The sequence below is a fragment of the Thalassophryne amazonica genome, chromosome 16 (genome assembly GCF_902500255.1).
Source record: "Thalassophryne amazonica chromosome 16, fThaAma1.1, whole genome shotgun sequence".
NCBI lineage: Eukaryota > Metazoa > Chordata > Actinopteri > Batrachoidiformes > Batrachoididae > Thalassophryne > Thalassophryne amazonica.
Genome location: NC_047118.1, coordinates 64772461 through 64790414, shown reverse-complemented (window position 1 = coordinate 64790414; position 17954 = coordinate 64772461). Strand labels below are relative to the sequence as shown.

Sequence of the window (17954 nt, the reverse complement as noted above, 5' to 3'; positions counted from 1 at the left end):
AAGGATGATATCAATATGAACTTTTCTCAAAATCTGTTACTTTTGAGATGTATCATCCAGATCAAGGCAGACAGGTTTGATCCCACAGACAAACATAATTTTACAGCCTTGTCCTTATATTCCCCACTAAACTGTTTTGACAGGGGTTTGATTCAAGGCGTGTGCATCAGGCTACCTGTCTGTGTCTTTTGACAAGATGCTTCATCTACATTGTTTCAGTCCACCCAGCTATAAATGGGCCCTCACTTTGGTTGGGGAAGTAATTTGTGATGGACTGGTGTTCCAGCCACGGGGAGAGTTGTAGATTCTTTTCTGCTTCACACTGTGTATCTGGGGATAATCATCAGCTGGTGGATGTCAGGACGTGGACAGGACTTACTTCATATATATCAATTCCAGTGAGGTTAAGTTGTTGCCTGTCATCATACAGAACACTAAACACGTGTTGAACATGTCCTGCAGTTAAAGGTCTCATTTCTGCTTCATGGCTTTATATGACCCATGGCCGTGTGCACACAACCGTCATCTGTGGTTTGTGTTATTGAAATGGCCAAAGAGGATGAAAACAAAAATAATACTGGCTCCCAGTGATGACACTTCTTTCCGTATGTGGATTTAAGCAGAAAATCCTATTCTGAAAGTGTGCTTTGAAGTCCCTTCAGCCCCTCTTCATCACCCCCCACCCCACCCCAGCCAGTCCTCTTTTACTTGCACTGTTAAATATAAAACTAAGCATGACTTAGCTGTAATACCTATGGCTTTTTATGTCTGCTCTTCAGAAGCAGTCCATTCACTTAGATCAACTTGGATGGAGGAAAAATAAAGAAAAGAGACACACGCAGAAGACAGTGACACGGAGATAAATTGTTTTGCTTGACTGCTTATAACAAGAATTCATTTTTGCAGTTGAACTAAAATCCATTCAAAAGCAGGCACACACACACACACACAGATTGAGAACGTAAGTAATACCCATTTGTGTTTGATCCTACATTAGCTGATTGCACATAGCTGTGTTTATGATGATCTTAATATCTAACTAAAGTAGCCCAAACATCTCTGTTCCCAGCCACAGCTTCCGGCTCAATGGTATTTTCAGGTCAGATACATATGTAGATTGTGCCCACCACCATCTGGTCTAAAGTGTTGGATGTGCTCAGGAAACCTCTAAAGGGAGGAGTCCTGGTGGCATCCTAATGACATGGAACACAAAGGACCACTACTTGAACTTGAATCTCCCCGTTTCTCTCATGACAATCTATCAAGGAATTTATCAACCTCTCTGTTTGGTTGTACAGGTGGCTCTATGGGCTTCATGATGAAGTGGTATAGAAGAGGATTTTCTTTCACCAAAACATCAGACCTAGGCCTGCATCTCAGGTGTACCTTCTGGCAAATTGCAGCTGAACTTTCAGGTCTTCTTTTTAAGAAAATCCTCCTCCATACCAATTCATCATGAAGTTGTATAACTGGGGATACAAAATGCAAATCTTGCAGTATTTCTCCAGTCACAGCCACAGAAACCTATAACATCTTCTGGGTTGTCTTAGTGGCTTTCTTCACTCTTCTCCTTGCACAGTCATGCGGTTTTTGAGAACTGTCTGCTCCACACATTTTTACCATAGAGTGTCATACTGTTTGTATTTCTTTGTAATTGATGTAAATAAAGTCCAAGAGATATTCAGTGACTTGGAAATGTTCATGTATCCATCCCCTGACTTGTCTGAAGAAAACTGGCAATAAAAATAATTATTTACAGGTATTATACCAAAGTGGCCCATTACTTATGCAGCCCATCATCTTGGTTTTTATATTTTTAACTAGCGTGTTGCTCGTGGGGATCCACAGGCTCTAGATCGGGTTGTGTTTATAAAATAGGTAGCTGACATTTTTCAAGGGTGGTAATAAATTATGAAAAAATTCTATAATGATTTGGAATGGTGTGTGAGTCCAGAATGTAATTATCAACATCCATTGTTCACTGTTGTTACGTGATACCTGTGATTTCTCCAAAAATATTAGTCCTATCAATGTTCCGTTTTGGTGACGCTCATCCTTGACCCACGACACATAAGCATACCAAATAGCAAATATCAGCTCTCCCCAGTTTGTCTGTGATCAAAGCCATACGCATGCATGCACGCACACACGTACACAAAGACCATTTGGCTTTTAACCCCTTAAGCCCTAGAGCCTATTTCACCAAACTCACATACACATACATTATGATTTTTGAAAGTTTTATCTTATGTTATTTCTCAGCTTGTACAAAATTGAATATGTATGGCGCATTATGAAGCGCAAAATACGACAACAGAGCCCCCCGACTGTTGAACAACTGAAGTCATACATCAAGCAAGAATGGGAAAGAATTCCACCTACAAAGCTTCAACAATTAGTGTCCTCAGTTCCCAAATGCTTGAGTGTTGTTAGACAGAAAGGTGATGTAACACATTGGTAAACATGCCACTGTCCTAGCCTTTTTGAAATGTGTTGCAGGCATCCATTTCAAAATGAGCAAATATTTGCACAAAATAATAAAGTTTATCAGTTTGAACATTACATATCTTGTCTTTGTTGTGTATTCAATTGAATATAGGATGAAGAGGATTTTCAAATCATTGTATTCTGTTTTTATTTACTTTTTACACAACATCCCAACTACATTGGAATTGGGGTTGTACTTTATAATATTTATATCAATTGTATATGAAGAATCTTGAATATTTTGTCCAACTGTACTCATACACAAACTGAACCAGAGCTCAAAATGAGATCCCTTTCATTTAAACCCCTAAGACTTATTCACAAATTACCCAGCATTATAAATATTTTTAAAGCCACCGGCCATGAAAGCTGCAGTCGTAACATAAGCAAACTGTTTTGCAAGACTAGCAGTCTTCTAATTCATCAGCATGCCTTGGCAATGCTCATGATTATGATGACTGGGCCTTTATTTGAAAATTATTTTCAGTAATGAATCCAGTGCCTGATGAGTCAGGCTTATCCAAAGGCTCAAGATCCCCATGCTGTCTTCACACTAACCCCTTGTTGTCTGACCTCAAGGGTTATTGGCAGTAGCCAGAGCTTGGTAGAAGAACTTGTTGAGTTACCCACATTGTAATTGCATACAAAGAGCCGTACGTATTCTGACAGGGAATCAGATCCCTTTGCTTTGCTGTGCCACAGTGTTGCAGCCCCTCTAATTTACAAATGCCTGGGATGGAGTCTGAGCCTTCAGCTTCTGATTTAGAGGGCTGCAGCCTATCTGATAACTTTAAAAGCTTAAAAAGTGTCTTCACTAGTTGTCTTAAAAGTGTTTTTAAGGCAACTAGTTCTGAACTTTGCTTTCAAGTTGCTTCAGGCTGGGAAGCACAAGGGAAAAACAGATTGAGACAGAAATTCACAGGTGTTTTCCATTCAGATGGTTATTTGCTTTTATACCTTTAATGTTGGGGGTGTAATGATTCAGTCAGACCACATTGGATTAACAACCACACTTGCTGTACTTCACTGTCGGGAACTTATTCACATAGAGGCAGAGACAGATATTAAATGAGACATGTCACAGTTTATTAATTCTCACAAGAATAAACAAGGATACGCCACTGAGGACTTCTCTCTTTTTCTCCCTCTGTCTATGGTGGTCTTTTCTGCTGTCCTGGACAATATTTCACTGCAACTCTATAGTTCTGTCTCTGTATTTACTCAGTTCTTCTCAGTCATGCAACAGTTGTCTCCTGGTGTGTTTCAGACATCTTGCATTAGTGGAATAAACACATACAACCATGCATTCACAGTTATATTCAGTATTATTATCACGATTCTTTTTTCAGCTGCTCCTGTTTCCATCTCACACTGTCCTCTGCATCATCTTCTGACACACCAACCGCCTGTATGTCCGCTGTCAACATCCGTAAACCTCCTCTTTGGCCTCCCTCTTCTCTTCCTGCCAGGTGTTCATCTTCAGCATCTTTCTCCCTATATACCCCAAAGTCTCTCCTCTGCACATTTCCAAACCATCTGAATCTCACCTCTTTGACTTTGTCTCCAAACTGTCCAACCTGTGCTGCACCTGTGATATATTTATTTTTAATCCTGTCCAATCTGGTCACTCCCAAGGAAAATCACAGCATTTTCAGCTCTGCCTGCTGTCTGTCTGTTACCACCAAAGCCTCTAAGCCGTACGACATAGCTGGTCTCACTACCATCTTGCAAATGTTCTCTTTCACTTTTTCAGGTACCCTTCTGTTGCAAATTACTCCTGTCACTTTTCTCCTCCGCTGTCGTCCTCACCTTCACATTGAAAGAGTTTACGAAAGCAAATTTTTCGGTGCATCAACTGATGATGGAATCAGCTGGAAATCACACTTTAAACATGTACATGTAGGAACCATTTCAGTACTGAATAGAGCAAAACAGGTTCTGGATAAGAAATCACCGCAAATTCTCGACTTCACTTGTTTTGCTGAAGTTACACTGAACAAAATTATTAACTCAGCATCAGACATTTTTAAACATTTTGTACATTTAGGGTTAAAGAAATTACTCACTTCAGTCTACATGAACTATTATTGTTCAGTTTTACAAAGATTAAAGACATTTCCTCATTCAGATGTCCATTTGGATCGAGATTCATTACAATCCTTGGTTAGTGGCTTGGGAGTGCCATTCAAAACGCACTGGCTGTACATGCCATGTGGCTGAGTTGAATGACCTTTGGGCAACTTAACTTCACATGTGCAGTTCCAGAACCAACTTATATATGATTAGCAAGTTTAGCAGATATTGTAATGAAAATGATCAATTTGACCTTCAAATCAAATGACCTTGACCTTTGCTTAAACAAACCCTTTAAGGGCAGTTTAGGATTGACTGTCATGCGCACTTCAACTTTGGTGAAAATTGACCACGTTCCTTGGAGAAGTAGAGGAACAAACACAAACATTTCTCAAATTATAGTATAATTACAGTAAGATAGTATGATTCTGTTTTTGGCAGATTTTTTTTAAATTCACCATTCTTATCAGAGCACAGTACAGTCAATGAAAATGTTGTCAGTGTGTGGAATTGAAATCTAGCTGTTCCTCAGTAGATAGCAGAACACTACGTAAGGACTATCTTTGACATCTGTGGTTGTGAAGGAAGAAAGACACATCAGGACACAGCAGATCTCAGGCAAGAAGAAGGAGATGCTCAAAGGCAACCTTCTTTGTGGAGTCCAAACAGTTTGCAGACGATTTGTGAGCACATCCTCCTGAGGAAAAGGGCCTTGACCCTGTACTGGTGTTGAAAGCAGAAAAGGCAACTGTTTCCATCTTCTTTATGCATTCCCTCCCTCCTTACCGCCCTCCCTCCCTGTCTCTTCCTCATATCCTTTCAAGAGTGAAGTGTCAAAAAACATGGCATCTTACAACGCTCGCTTCAACACTGAAGAATAGAAGCGGGAATAAAGCTGTACCACCCAGTCTGGCTGATTGAAGGCATCTTAGAAGCCTTAGGTGGATGACATTCCTCCTCCTCCTTCTTTCACTGATGCCTTTGTAAACAAGTTTCAAACACCCCTGATCTAGTTTGACAAACTTTCACCAAAGAGCGTTGGAAGAGAGGATGAGAAAGTGACACCCCCACATCTTTTTTTGGTGCTGAAAAATCAGGACTCCACTTACTCTTGTGCTCTTCAGTCACTGCCATCTCACTCTTCCCTCCTCTCTTTTCTTTCCCTCACTTTCTCATGCTTGTTTCTTTTCTGCTGTGACAGGTCTCCTGTGGTTCCCTCAATTGCAGAAGAAATGAGAAATCAAGAAAAGATGCCAAAAAAAGCCCCCCAAAAAACATTCTAATACTTAACGATGCCTAGTCAAGGAGAAAAGTGTGCAAGTGTAGCAGAGGTGCAGTAATGAGGGGAGGCATTGACACGGTAATTTTCATGTCTTTGGAAGATTCTGACTTTTTAACAGCGCTATGAATCATTCAACACTAATTGCTAAGATCTTAAAAGTCTGAGCTTTTTTGGGTTGGCTGGGTTGAAATTTTTTAGATTTCGTGCCCCTACGCATGCATGTCAAGACTCTCATCTAAGGGCTGTACTAAGGGCTGTGCTGAGGTCCAAGTGTTCCAAGCAAGGGCGTAACAATGTGACACGGTACATCATATACCTGAGAACTGGATTTTAATAAGCAGACATGAATCATAACCTCTAACTGGGACAGAGAACACAGTCTTAACTGCCACCACAGGCTAATTATCATAATGTTTGAAGGATTTAGCGTCAAAACAAAATTCCAGAGTATCACAAGAGCATTGAATGATGGATCATGTCTTGGACAATATCATGATCTGACTGTATCGTTATACCGCTTGTGCAAAGTAATATGGATTTTCTGCTTAATTGTTTTTCTACTCAGAACAAACACGAGTTGGCCTCAGGATGTTGTTCACCACAATCAGACACAGGCAAGCTTTCAAAGGAAGCACATTTGTCACCCTGCTGTAGCGATGATTAAGCCGGTGACTAAACACAAGTACTGACATCAAAGTGACGGAAGAGTAATCCCACTGTCTTTGAGTCATGTGTTTGTGAGCAGTCTTACGAGAATTTTTTCTTATCTGTTTTCGAAATACTTAATATAGCATGAGATAATTAAAATGTATTTTTTTTATGCCACTGTTCTATGAAGTTGTTATAAACCCACTCAATGAAGTTGGGGGACATTATGTTCTCACTCTGTCTGGGCATCTATCTGTCCCGGTATCTGTCTCTAAACCTTTCATTCCTTCACAATAACTAGAGAATGCTTCATCTGATTAAAACAATTTCTTGCTAGTATGTTGGGGGAAGGCTAGAGGAAGGTTCCTTTCAAAAGTAGCTGTTATCCATTATTCAATATGGCCACTATGGACACCATCTTGATTTTCCTTTTCTGTGCAATAAGTAAATAACACATCACCTGATTGAAACCATTTCTTGGTGGAGTATTGAGGGAGGTGAGACAAAGTATCCTTTTAAAAATGGGGGTCAAAACACCACACACCAATTCTAAAGTGACAGTGTTTCCCTATACAAATACACAATATGCTGTCTTTAATGCAGCATTCTTTTGCAAGCGAAGTACTTTCCAGACTTCATTGCTGCTGTTATTAATGCAGATGTTAATTTTGACAAGGAAAGGTTTACTTACCTTGACTTTGCTGATGATGCTGTGATTTTTCTGGAATCAGTGGATGCCTGATTGCAGCTCAAGAGGATCTGAGTGTGGTGTCAGTGTCTGAATTTGTCCTGGAGCAAGACTAAGATACAAGTTTTCAATAATCTTTTGGGCTCGGCTTTCAGAAATGTATCTGTATGGAGTGAAATTGTTGAACTTGTGCAGTCCTTCATTTACATCTCAGCACTGACAGTTATGTCTTTGGATCCTCCACTTTTGAGATCAAGAAACATCAGTGAAGAATTTATGGAGTCATGAAGTCGCTGAACAGAGGTTTGGTGATGTTTATGTAGGAGGAGAAAGAAGATCAAAGTCTTTAGGATCCTTGTGCTTCCTGTTGGAGTGTGAAATTTTGATGCTGAACAGTGATCTCAGGTGAGGACTGGCTTTCGTGCCAAAGCCTAGTTTCATATAGCAGTCTAATCTTGTTTAGTGGGCTAAACTCAGTCGACTCATCTTTTGACGTTAGTCTTTACACAAAGCGCTAATCTTTTTTTAGTTGACAAAACTTCAGTGTCTTACCTCAAAAAAGGTGGCTATCATATGCCACCTCTTGACAGACGAGGAAGGAAGGAGAGTCTTGTGGCATACTGGGACAATCCATTGGAGATGTTTACGGGGGCTGAGGTCGGGAGCGCTTCTCCTCTGCTGCGGCAGCCTCATAATCTACAAGTTTAGCCACCGATGTGAAATGGAGATTAGACGGCTAATGTTGGACGACTAACCTTAGTTGACTAAGTAAGCAAACCGGACCCAGATCTCTTTGGAAGATCCTTGGGTCCCTAGAATGACTAGAATGACTTGGGGTCAAATTAACAGTTACTTAAGGAGACTTACACGAGGAGTATCGATTGCAGTGTAAGAGAATGTCAAATACGGCATTTTGACCATGCAGCGCATTTCTCTAAGCATGATCCAGCATGCAGCTGCCTCAGTGCTGAGGACCCCATTGGGTGGAGGCCAGTGGTATGCCCAGATATCACCTAGCTGCAGCAGATACATGCTTATTGTAGAGAGGTTTGGATGGCCCGACTGTCTATCTTGATGATTGCCATCCATGACCCAGAGTGGTTACGTGGTGTGGTAGATGAGACAACATCACTGACAACCAGGTCATGTCTGGGAGTTGATGCTCTGACATGACCCGAAGTTAATGTAAAAGATACTAATTTTGTCAAGACTACATCCACTGACCAGAAAAAAGATACCAGAAGAATGCATGGCATTTTGCAGTACTGTACAGTAATGCTCAGCCTGTAAAAAAATATATACTAATGATGCGCACTGTCTGGGTTTTAGAGAGACTCATTTGCACTTGGAATCAAACCCACTGGCCCATTGGTTAGTGGATAACTTGCTGTTATAACTCAGTTGTAGTCACCGCGTTAGAAAAAATTTGAACGATGTATTTTTCTTGTCATTGAATTGTCAATGAAGTGGTAGCTTTAGCTCAAACAATGTCAACATATTATTTAGCTTTTGGTTGTGAAAATGCCATCTGGCCATCCATAATATGTATGTAAAGTTCATGCAGCTTTCTGTACTTGCAATGTAAAGATTTTATTTTGCATGTGAGTTGTGTCCTAATTCTGCACTGATTTTTGTACCCCTACTTACACCCTCGATGCAAACAAAAATATTTTTTCTCCTCATACTTCGTGCATGACTCTGCATCCAAATTTGTTCTCTCCGATATCTCCTCAATCATTAACATATTTGTAAACACAGATCTCAAAATTCAACCTCATCCAACAAAATATTATAACGCTTGTCGCAAAGTATCATGTACTTAATCCCTCAGAAAGACACATCACTTGAGAGCTAAAACGGTTACTGAACCCTTTAGCTTATTCGCAGTATTGATGTGATATTTGCTTTTCTGTGTTTTCAGACTGAGCTAAAGATGAAAATACTGGAGTCCAGGTATCAGGAGGAGAAGCTCAAGATGCAGCAGAATCATGATGCAGATGTTCAGAAAGTAAGTGCACTGGAATGGAATCTTTTCAATACAAATACTTTATCCAGGAGATACAACCATAAGAAAAGCACACTGAGTACACCTGATCTTTAAACTAGTCTAATCTAGTCTACATTACAGTGGCTGCAAAGACCTGTTTTATGCCCCCACTCAGCTAGTTGGGGGACATTATCTTTTCACCCCATCTGGGTGTCTGTCTGTAATTTTTTTGTTTCTGCAGAATAACTAAAGAATGCCTTGTCTGATTGAAACACTTTCTTGGTGGTATATGTGGGAGGTTATAGGATGGTTCCTTTTGAAAATGGGCACCATCTTAGTTCTCATTTCCATGAAATTACTAAAGAACGCCTCATCTGATTGAAATGATTTCTTGGTGGTGTATTGGGGAGGTGAGGGAAAGTATCCATTTGAAAATGGGGGTTAATACACCAGATACAAATTGTAAAGTTGCAATCTTTTGCTATGTAGATAGACCATATGCCTTCTTTGAAGCACCTTTCACTACAGAAATACACTTCATTATTACCTCTACTAAAAAAAATACACCAGCTTCAAATATAAACGTGCCACGCTTTACGTTGCTGTTGTTTCAATATGCACAACACCAAATTTGTAAATACTGTAAAATCTTTTTACCATTTTACAACACACTGTAGATTTACTTGCTTCCAGTTTCATTGACTTTAGTTCAATCTTTGATAGTAGTGGGGAATGAAATAGTGAGTTAGGTTGAATTCTCTATGCATTAGAACATCCTGTACTGTAAAAGCCTAAAATGAACATCCTAAAAGCTGTCCTTTCACACCTCCGATTTCATGCTCTCTGCACCTGACACTGTCATTGTTTGGCTTGGTCAACACCCAAAACATTAGTATCACTCAGGTGTCTTAACATAAAAATGGGTCTCCCTACATGTTGCATGAACTTTGCTCCAGCCACCCAGTCGTCCTTTCATCTCCACTATCTGTATCACAAACAGAATAACGGGCTTCTCGTCTAAGTGCACTTGGAGAGAACAAAAAGAGTGGGGTGAAAAATGGGGTTTAGGACCATTTTTACAGGAAAATAACCTTGTTTATACTTTTCTTCAGAGCCGAAAGCCAGAGCATGGGCAATACAGTAGCACAAGTAGTTAGTGCACTTGCTCTGAAATGAAAGGTTCCTGGTTCGAGACCACCTGTGCCCCATTCTCCATGTACATCTGAAGATCTAGCTGATGAACCTGAGCCAAAAGAAATGACCTTTTGTCTTAAAGTCATTTGTTTTCATTGTTTTGGCACATTGTCCATCACCATTATTACTTCAGTGTTAGGTAAAGACTCGTTTTTCAAGGAAATATTACAATAGAATCAACTTCTGTGAGCATTGATAACTGTCTCGCCATTCATGTTACATTTTAACCTTGATAATACCAAAGATTTTCTTTGTACAGTGTGAGACAATAAAACTCGTCAGTGAGTAAAAGTGGAATGGTTTAGAAATGTGACTGGTCCTGTGGCCTCAGGTGCCGGTGTTGCCAACCGACCAGTCCCCCCTAAAAATCAGTCTGCCCTGCCTTCACTGTGCATGTGTCATTTTGGAGTGTCAGCAGCAATTCACTGATTACCACCTCATTTCTGCTTTAAACTGCGCTCCAGTCATCATCGATCTCAGCAACAGATATCTGAAGCTTCTATACAACAATTATTTCCACATAAATTCAGTATTATTTCATCATAAAAGACAAGGTAGCGATCAGAGCACGACTAGGGATAGGTATTGGGAACCGGTTCTTTTCGGGTATCGTTAAGAAATGATTAGATCCATCGACATCAGTAGCCTTTTTGCTTAAGGATTCCCTTATAGGTCCTTCAGAGTGGCCATTGTTTTGGGGGTGCTTGTCAGGAAGATGGTCATTACTTTACATTTCTCAGCGCGACAGCAGCACGTCTGAGACTGACTCTCTGAGTCTGACTCTCTACACCCAAAGCAATTGAAGGGAATAATGTAATTATTAACCATCAAATGACAAAGTAAAACCTCTTTCTAAAGTCAGTTTTAAGCAGAAACAAGGCCATTTTAAGCAGGAACAAGGCGATAACACTATGTAACACAATTTTGTTCCTGGTTTCTAAGTGTTATATTTCAACTGCTTATGTCTAAAGTCTATGGAAAAATGACTTCATTCAGCCATGGTTCTCGACCGGAAAAAGGTGCTTTGCCCTCTTCAGGTCGGTGGAGTGTCCTTGCCTCAAGTGGAGGAGTTTAAGTATCTTGGGGTCTTGTTCACGAGTGAGGGACGGATGGAGCGTGAGATCGATAGACTGATCGGTGCAGCGTCTGCAGTGATGCGGTTGCTGTATCGGACCGTCGTGGTGAAGAGAGAGCTGAGTAGGGGGGCAAAGCTCTCGATTTACCAATTGATCTACATTCCGATCTTCACCTATGGTCATGAGATTTGGCTCATGACCGAAAGAACGAGCTCGCGAGTACAAGCGGCCGAGATGAGTTTCCTCCGCAGGGTGGCTGGGTGCTCCCTTAGAGATAGGGTGAGGAGCTTGGTCACTCGGGAGGAGCTCGGAGTCGAGCCACTGCTCCTCCACGTCGAAAGGAGTCAGTTGAGGTGGCTCGGGCATCTTTTCCGGATGCCCCCTGGATGCCTCGCTGCTGCCCCCGCGACCCGACTCCGGAAAAAGCGGAAGAAAATGGATGGATGGATGGATCTAGAAAGTTCTCAAAGTTTCTTGACATTTCTAGATAATTCTGGAAACTTCTAGAAAATTCTGGACAGTTCTAGCAGTTAAAGAATATTCTAGAAGACTACTCAGTAGTAGTGAAGGCGAATCGAGAATATTCTTGAAAACAGACAAATTTCAAAATATTATTGTCCTGATCACAGAAGCAAAGTTTCTGTGGAATAACAGCTATTTTCTATTTATTTAAGGCATAACAGGTTAGGAAAACACACTGTGTACCCAGGAACAAAACAAAAATTTTGTTACATAGTGTAATCGGTGAATCACTGCTGACACTCCAAAATGACCCATGTGCAGCAGCATGTCAGACTCAGACGTGCTGCTATGGCGCTCTGATCAGTCCCCTGTCTTTTATTATGAAATAATGCTGAATGTGTGTGGAAATAATTGTTGTACAAAACCTTCAGGTATCTGTCGCTGAGATGATGACTGGAGTGCAGTTTTAAGCAGAAACGAGGTGATAATTTGTGAATTGCTGCTAACGCTTTGAAATGATGCATGCGCAGTGAAGCCACAGTAAGCCACAGTGAAGGCAGGGTGAACCGATTTTTAGGGTGGGCGTTCGGTCGGTGACACTGGTGCTTATTCGTAGATATGGTATCACGATGTTGATGCAGTTGTGATGTTGACAGTCTGACAGTCCCTGAATGAGATACCCGTCCATAACAGGTTACTTCCCCATCCAAAGTCGGTACCTGTTTACAGCTGAGTTGAAGGGGACTCTGTAGATGAAGTATCTTAGCCAAGAACACATACAGGTAGTGTGGCCACTTACTACAATGATCATAGTGTATGTATATATGTGGCAATGCTCCCCCCCAACACACACACAAACACACACACACGCAAAGATTTTTGCTAGTAATGGTAATCCAACTCCTATCTTGAAAGTTTAATTAGTTCAAAAATTAGAACACATGCAGACAGGTGCTCCCACTGGATGTAAATTCCCTGCCAACACGGTTGGTAATAATCATTAGGTGCAGTCCTAAAACTGAGATAATGTAATTATGTAACTGAGGAATTTAGGAAGAACCACCATGTGCAAGTTATTAGTTGGTTCATTTCCACTAAATATTCTCCAGTATTGGTTAAAGGTAATTTGTTTCCATAGATTATAGAACGAAAGAATGGTGAGATGGAAGATCTGAAGAACATGTACCGAGCCAAGTTGGAGGAAGCAGAGGAGATGATACGTAAATTGGAGAAGAAAGGTGAGAAGTCACAGAATTGCAGGCTTCAATATAAGAGTGTTTATGCTGGTGTCTGAGAACACTTGGCATAAAAAGCCAGTTCCTTAAGATGCTGTACTTGTGTGGACTGGGGATCATTAGCTGTGATGTTCAAGATGAATAAGATTCACTGGATGTCTCCCTTTGTTTCATATTTATTTTCACTTCCTATATTTCGCCTCGTCACTTCAGTCTTTCATGTGTAAAATGGTTTGATGAGAAGTGTGTAGCGTGCAGTTGGTCATCAGTTTGAAGCACTGATTTACAGATGGTGCATCAGTAAGCATTAAAGTCTTGTCTGTGCACATAGCCTAAGGCAGGGTATGTGTCAGGCTGCTTTATGTGTGTGCTTCCCTCACCCACAGTTCAAAGTCTGCTGCTGGAATCCCAGGTCTTCTGTGAAAGCAAAGATAAGCAGATTGCTGAGCTGAAGAAGATGTCGGATCTGAGCACTGAATCCCTGAAAAATGAGTGGGAGAAGAAGGTATAAGAAAGAGTTTAAGGTCTTGGTTGTTCTGCAGCCTTGAGCCAGATGAATATTGTTTGATCGGATGAGACAAGCAGCCAAGATCTGGTCCTGCCGGTGGTGGTGGGTGGGTGGTAGGGGGGAGGTCCATGATTTACTTAACCTAGTGTGGGTTTTTCAGTCCTGAAAAATAAATGCTCTCAGACCAGGGGTAAATCATATTGTCACACCAGACCAGGGGTCTTAGACACTGCAGGTTTCCCTTTCTCAACAGGTGGTTTCATTGATGTTCAGGTGTCTCAGTGGGTGATTTCATTGATGTTCAGGTTTTATGTTCAGGAGAGAAGCTCCTCAGCAACCTGCTAAGATGATTGGTTGCAAGGAAAACCTGCACCATCTTGGCCCTCATTGCCCACCCCTGTTCTAGGCAATTCAAGCTACCTAGCTTCTTGGCACTCAGTAAGAGACTAATGAAATTTCCACTCTGTTCAAGGTCACTTTTACCTCGTTTCCACCATCATGGCTACCGCAACAGTCCATGAATCCATAATTCATAGTTATTTGATATGCTGTGTGTCCAGGCTTTTTGTTGGATAATTTGCAACTTCAGGCAGCATGATGGCTTAGTGGTTAGCAATGTTGCCTCACAGCAAGGAGGTCATGGGATCAATTCCCACCTGTGGCCTTTCTGTGTGGAGTTTGCATCTTAACCCCGTGTTTGCGTGGGTTCCCTCTGGGTGCTCTGACGTCCTCCCACAACCAAAGACATACAGGTTAGGTCAGTTGGAAACTTTGAAAAAAATGTCCGTAGGCATACCCGTGGGTTTGTTTATCTATGTGTGGCACTGCAACAGACTGGCATCCTTTCCAGGGTGTACTCTGCCTCACACCCTATAATTGTTGGGATAGGCTCCAGCTCTCCCCCATGACCCTTAATTGGAGTAAGCAGTTGAAGATGAGTGAGTGAGTGAGTTTGCAACATCCACTGCGTCACTCTGCTACATCATGCTGACACTTTGGTGTCTTCAGCAGACCAGCTAACTGTTTTATAGATTGAATTTATGAGCTGAAATTCCCCTTGTTGTTGCTGGTGTTTATTCATCGATATCTTAATGCACTTACATGTGTGGCTCTATGTGTCTGCAGAGAAGGCAGCAGCAGCCCTCACTCAACAGAAATGCTGGAGCACATGCTTCTTAGATGATTTGTTATGCCAATTAACAGCACAACAAGCCATATTATAACAGATATTTGTAGTAAAATGCTCATGAACAAGTCATTCGCTCATGCTAACATTAGCCACTAGCATCACACTATTTGATGCTACTGACCTCTAAAAGATGTCACTTTCAACACATATGAAACATTAAATCCATCATAAATTACTACTTGGAGACACTCCCCTTGGTCACATCAGGCACAGTCTGAAAATATACTTACCACTTATAAGTCAATAAAAATAAAACTTTTTTGTGTTTATTGGTGGATTGCAAACCAGTTTTAGGGCCCCTACACACATAACATGATTGAAGCCGACTGGCGCACTAAGGAGGAATCGCATGCCACTCGTGAAAAATCGGAGCCACTTAATATCCCTCGTACAGCTGTTGCCACAACCATTTGCACACACCAGCGGCCGAAAGACAGTGAGTGCCCATTCGACCCCCCTCTCAGGAGCTGTTGGCCAAATTCTAAGTGCCACAAATGAACATCCAACATCGCTTGCTGGGCATTTAGAAAAGGCGGGGTTATTTGCGCTCCCGGCACGATAGTGGAGTGCAGATTTGAGCTGTCGGTGAAAATTGTCTAAGTGCAACACGAGTGTGCGTTACCAAGCAACACAAATGTCAAGCAAGTCCCCCCCCCCCGCCAACACATGTGGCGTGCCAGTGTGTGCCGCCCCCCCCCCCCCCCCCCCGCAACACATGTGGCATGCAGGGAGGGGGGGCACACTTGCTTGACATGCTGATAATATGTGTAGACAAGATCACATGGGGACCGGCCAGCCACATCTTAGCGCACACAACACAGCAAGGCACCTCTCAGCTGATCGCCGGCCAGCCACTCACTGACAGCTGGAAATTACGGCTGAGAGCACACGACATGTTAAATTAAAAAACACAGAGAACACAGCCAGAACAAGTATATAAATAATTACTACAATAACTACAAACAGTTGCATAACACATAAGTAAAATGAATAATCACAGAACACAGAAACAGAGAGTGACACTTTGTTTTGCACACTGATCGAAAAGGTGGGTGTGCCCACGCAAGCCGCTGCTGTTGAGATCTGTGGTCCTGCAAGTCACAGCTGAAGAACACATTATATTTACATTATAAATAAAGATTAATAATTTCCAGCACAGTCGGCCCAAGAGTGGACCACAGGTCCTTAAACAGTTTTGTTGGTATAGGATCAAATAAACAGGTTGTGCTTTTTGTTGACGTTATGAGTTTTGTCAGCATGCCTAGTGAGATACTAGCAAAGTCTGTAAATCTAGGTAATACCTCAGTAATGGTGCCCACCTCAATAGCAGGGTGTAGTGGCTGGGTTAAAGCATGCTGGGATATGTTTAACCTAATGTCTTCTATTGTCTTCTCAAAGTAATCCAGGAAATCTTGTGCTGTAAAAGGAGTGCAAACTACAGGTGGTTGTCCATGAATAAGTGTTGCCACTGTGTCAAACAAGAACTTTGAGTTATGCTTGTTTTTGTTGATCAAATCAGAGTAATAGGTCCACTTGTAGCCAATAATGCATGCTTATAGTCTAAAATAGCATCACGCCACGCAAGGTGGAATATTTCTAATTTTGAACGACGCCATTTCCGTTGTGGACCTCTAGCCTTATGCTTGAGGTTACGCAGGTAATCATTGAACCAAGGTGACTGTGTTTTAGGGGAGTGTAGTTTTAACACATATGGTGCAGTCATGTCAAGTGTAGTTTTGAGCACTGAGTTCAGTCTTAGTTGAGGAGTTGATGCATCGCTGTAGTGATATATAAGGTTGTTGTTTCACTTAATACGGCAGTGAAACTGTAAACTTAATAAGTCAGTTATCAGAGACCACTGATGTAAGAGGCATGATGTCAGTATTCGTGACAGCAATACCACGTGCGAGAACCAAATCCAGGGTATTTCCACTAATGTGCCTCGAGTCCCAAATGCACTGCTGAAATCCTAATGCATCCACAATTTCCATAAATGATTTGCAGAGTGGATCAGAAGGCTTATTTATATGAACGTTAAAGTCGCCAATGATCAGAATGTTATCTGCTGCAGTTGACAAGTTTGAGATAAATGCACCAAATTAATCTAAAAATTCACAATATGGGCCAGGAGGCCTATATACAGTGACAAAGTAATACGGCTGATTTTTATTCTTCTGACCTTGGCAATGCATAATATCCTGAGCAGAGCGGAGAATCAGATGCTCAAACAAGTTATATTTATGAACCCCAACAGCTAATAAGCTAAACCTAGATTGATAAATACAACCCCAATTTCAGTGAAGTTGGGACATTGTGTAAAATGTAAACAAAATAGAATACAATGACTTGCAAGTCCTCTTCAACCTATATTCAATTGAATACACCACAAAGACTAGATATTTAATGTTCAAACTGATAAACTTTATAGTTTTTGTGCAAATATTTGCTCATTTTGAAATGGATGCCTGCAGCATGTTTAAAAAAAGTTGGGACAGTGGTATGTTTACCACGGTGTTACATCACCTTTCCTTCTGACAACATTCAATAAGCGTTTGGGACCTGAGGACAGTAATTGTTGAAGCTTTGTAGGTGGAATTTTTTCCCCAGTCTTGCTTGATGTTCGACTTCAGTTGTTCAACAGTCCGGGGTCCCTGTTGTATTTTGTGCTTCATAATGCGCCACACATTTTCAATGGACGACAGGTCTGGACTGCAGGCAGGCCAGTCTTGTACCCGCACTCTTTTACTACAAAGCCACACTGTTATAACACGTGCAGAATGTGGCTTGGCATTGTCTTGCTGAAATAAACAGGGATGTCCCTGAAAAAGACGTTGCTTGGATGGCAGCATGAGTTGCTCCAAAACCTGTATGTACCTTTCAGCATTGATGGTGCTATCACAGTTGCCCATGCCATGGGCACTAACACACCCCCATACCATCACAGACGCTGGCTTTTGAACTTAGCGCTGGTAACAGTCTGGATGGTCTTTTTCCTCTTTTGTCTGGAGGACACGACGTCCATGATTTCCAAAAACAATTTGACCACAGCACTTTTCCACTTTGCGTTTGTCCATTTCAAATGAGCTTGGGCCCAGAGAAGGCAGCGGCGATTCTGGATGTTGTTG

At 41.5% G+C, this 17954-nt stretch overlaps 1 protein-coding gene across 1 annotated transcript in view; it reads left to right on the top strand.

Annotated features, from left to right (window-relative positions):
* The window catches only part of LOC117528620 (axin-2-like), a 510972-nt gene that overhangs the window by 67208 nt on the left and 425810 nt on the right, over nucleotides 1-17954 (top strand). The window contains exons 9-11 of the mRNA XM_034191241.1: nucleotides 9100-9186; nucleotides 13036-13135; nucleotides 13519-13637. Of these exons, the coding sequence (XP_034047132.1) occupies nucleotides 9100-9186; nucleotides 13036-13135; nucleotides 13519-13637 (306 nt within the window). The remainder of the gene's footprint in view (nucleotides 1-9099; nucleotides 9187-13035; nucleotides 13136-13518; nucleotides 13638-17954) is intronic.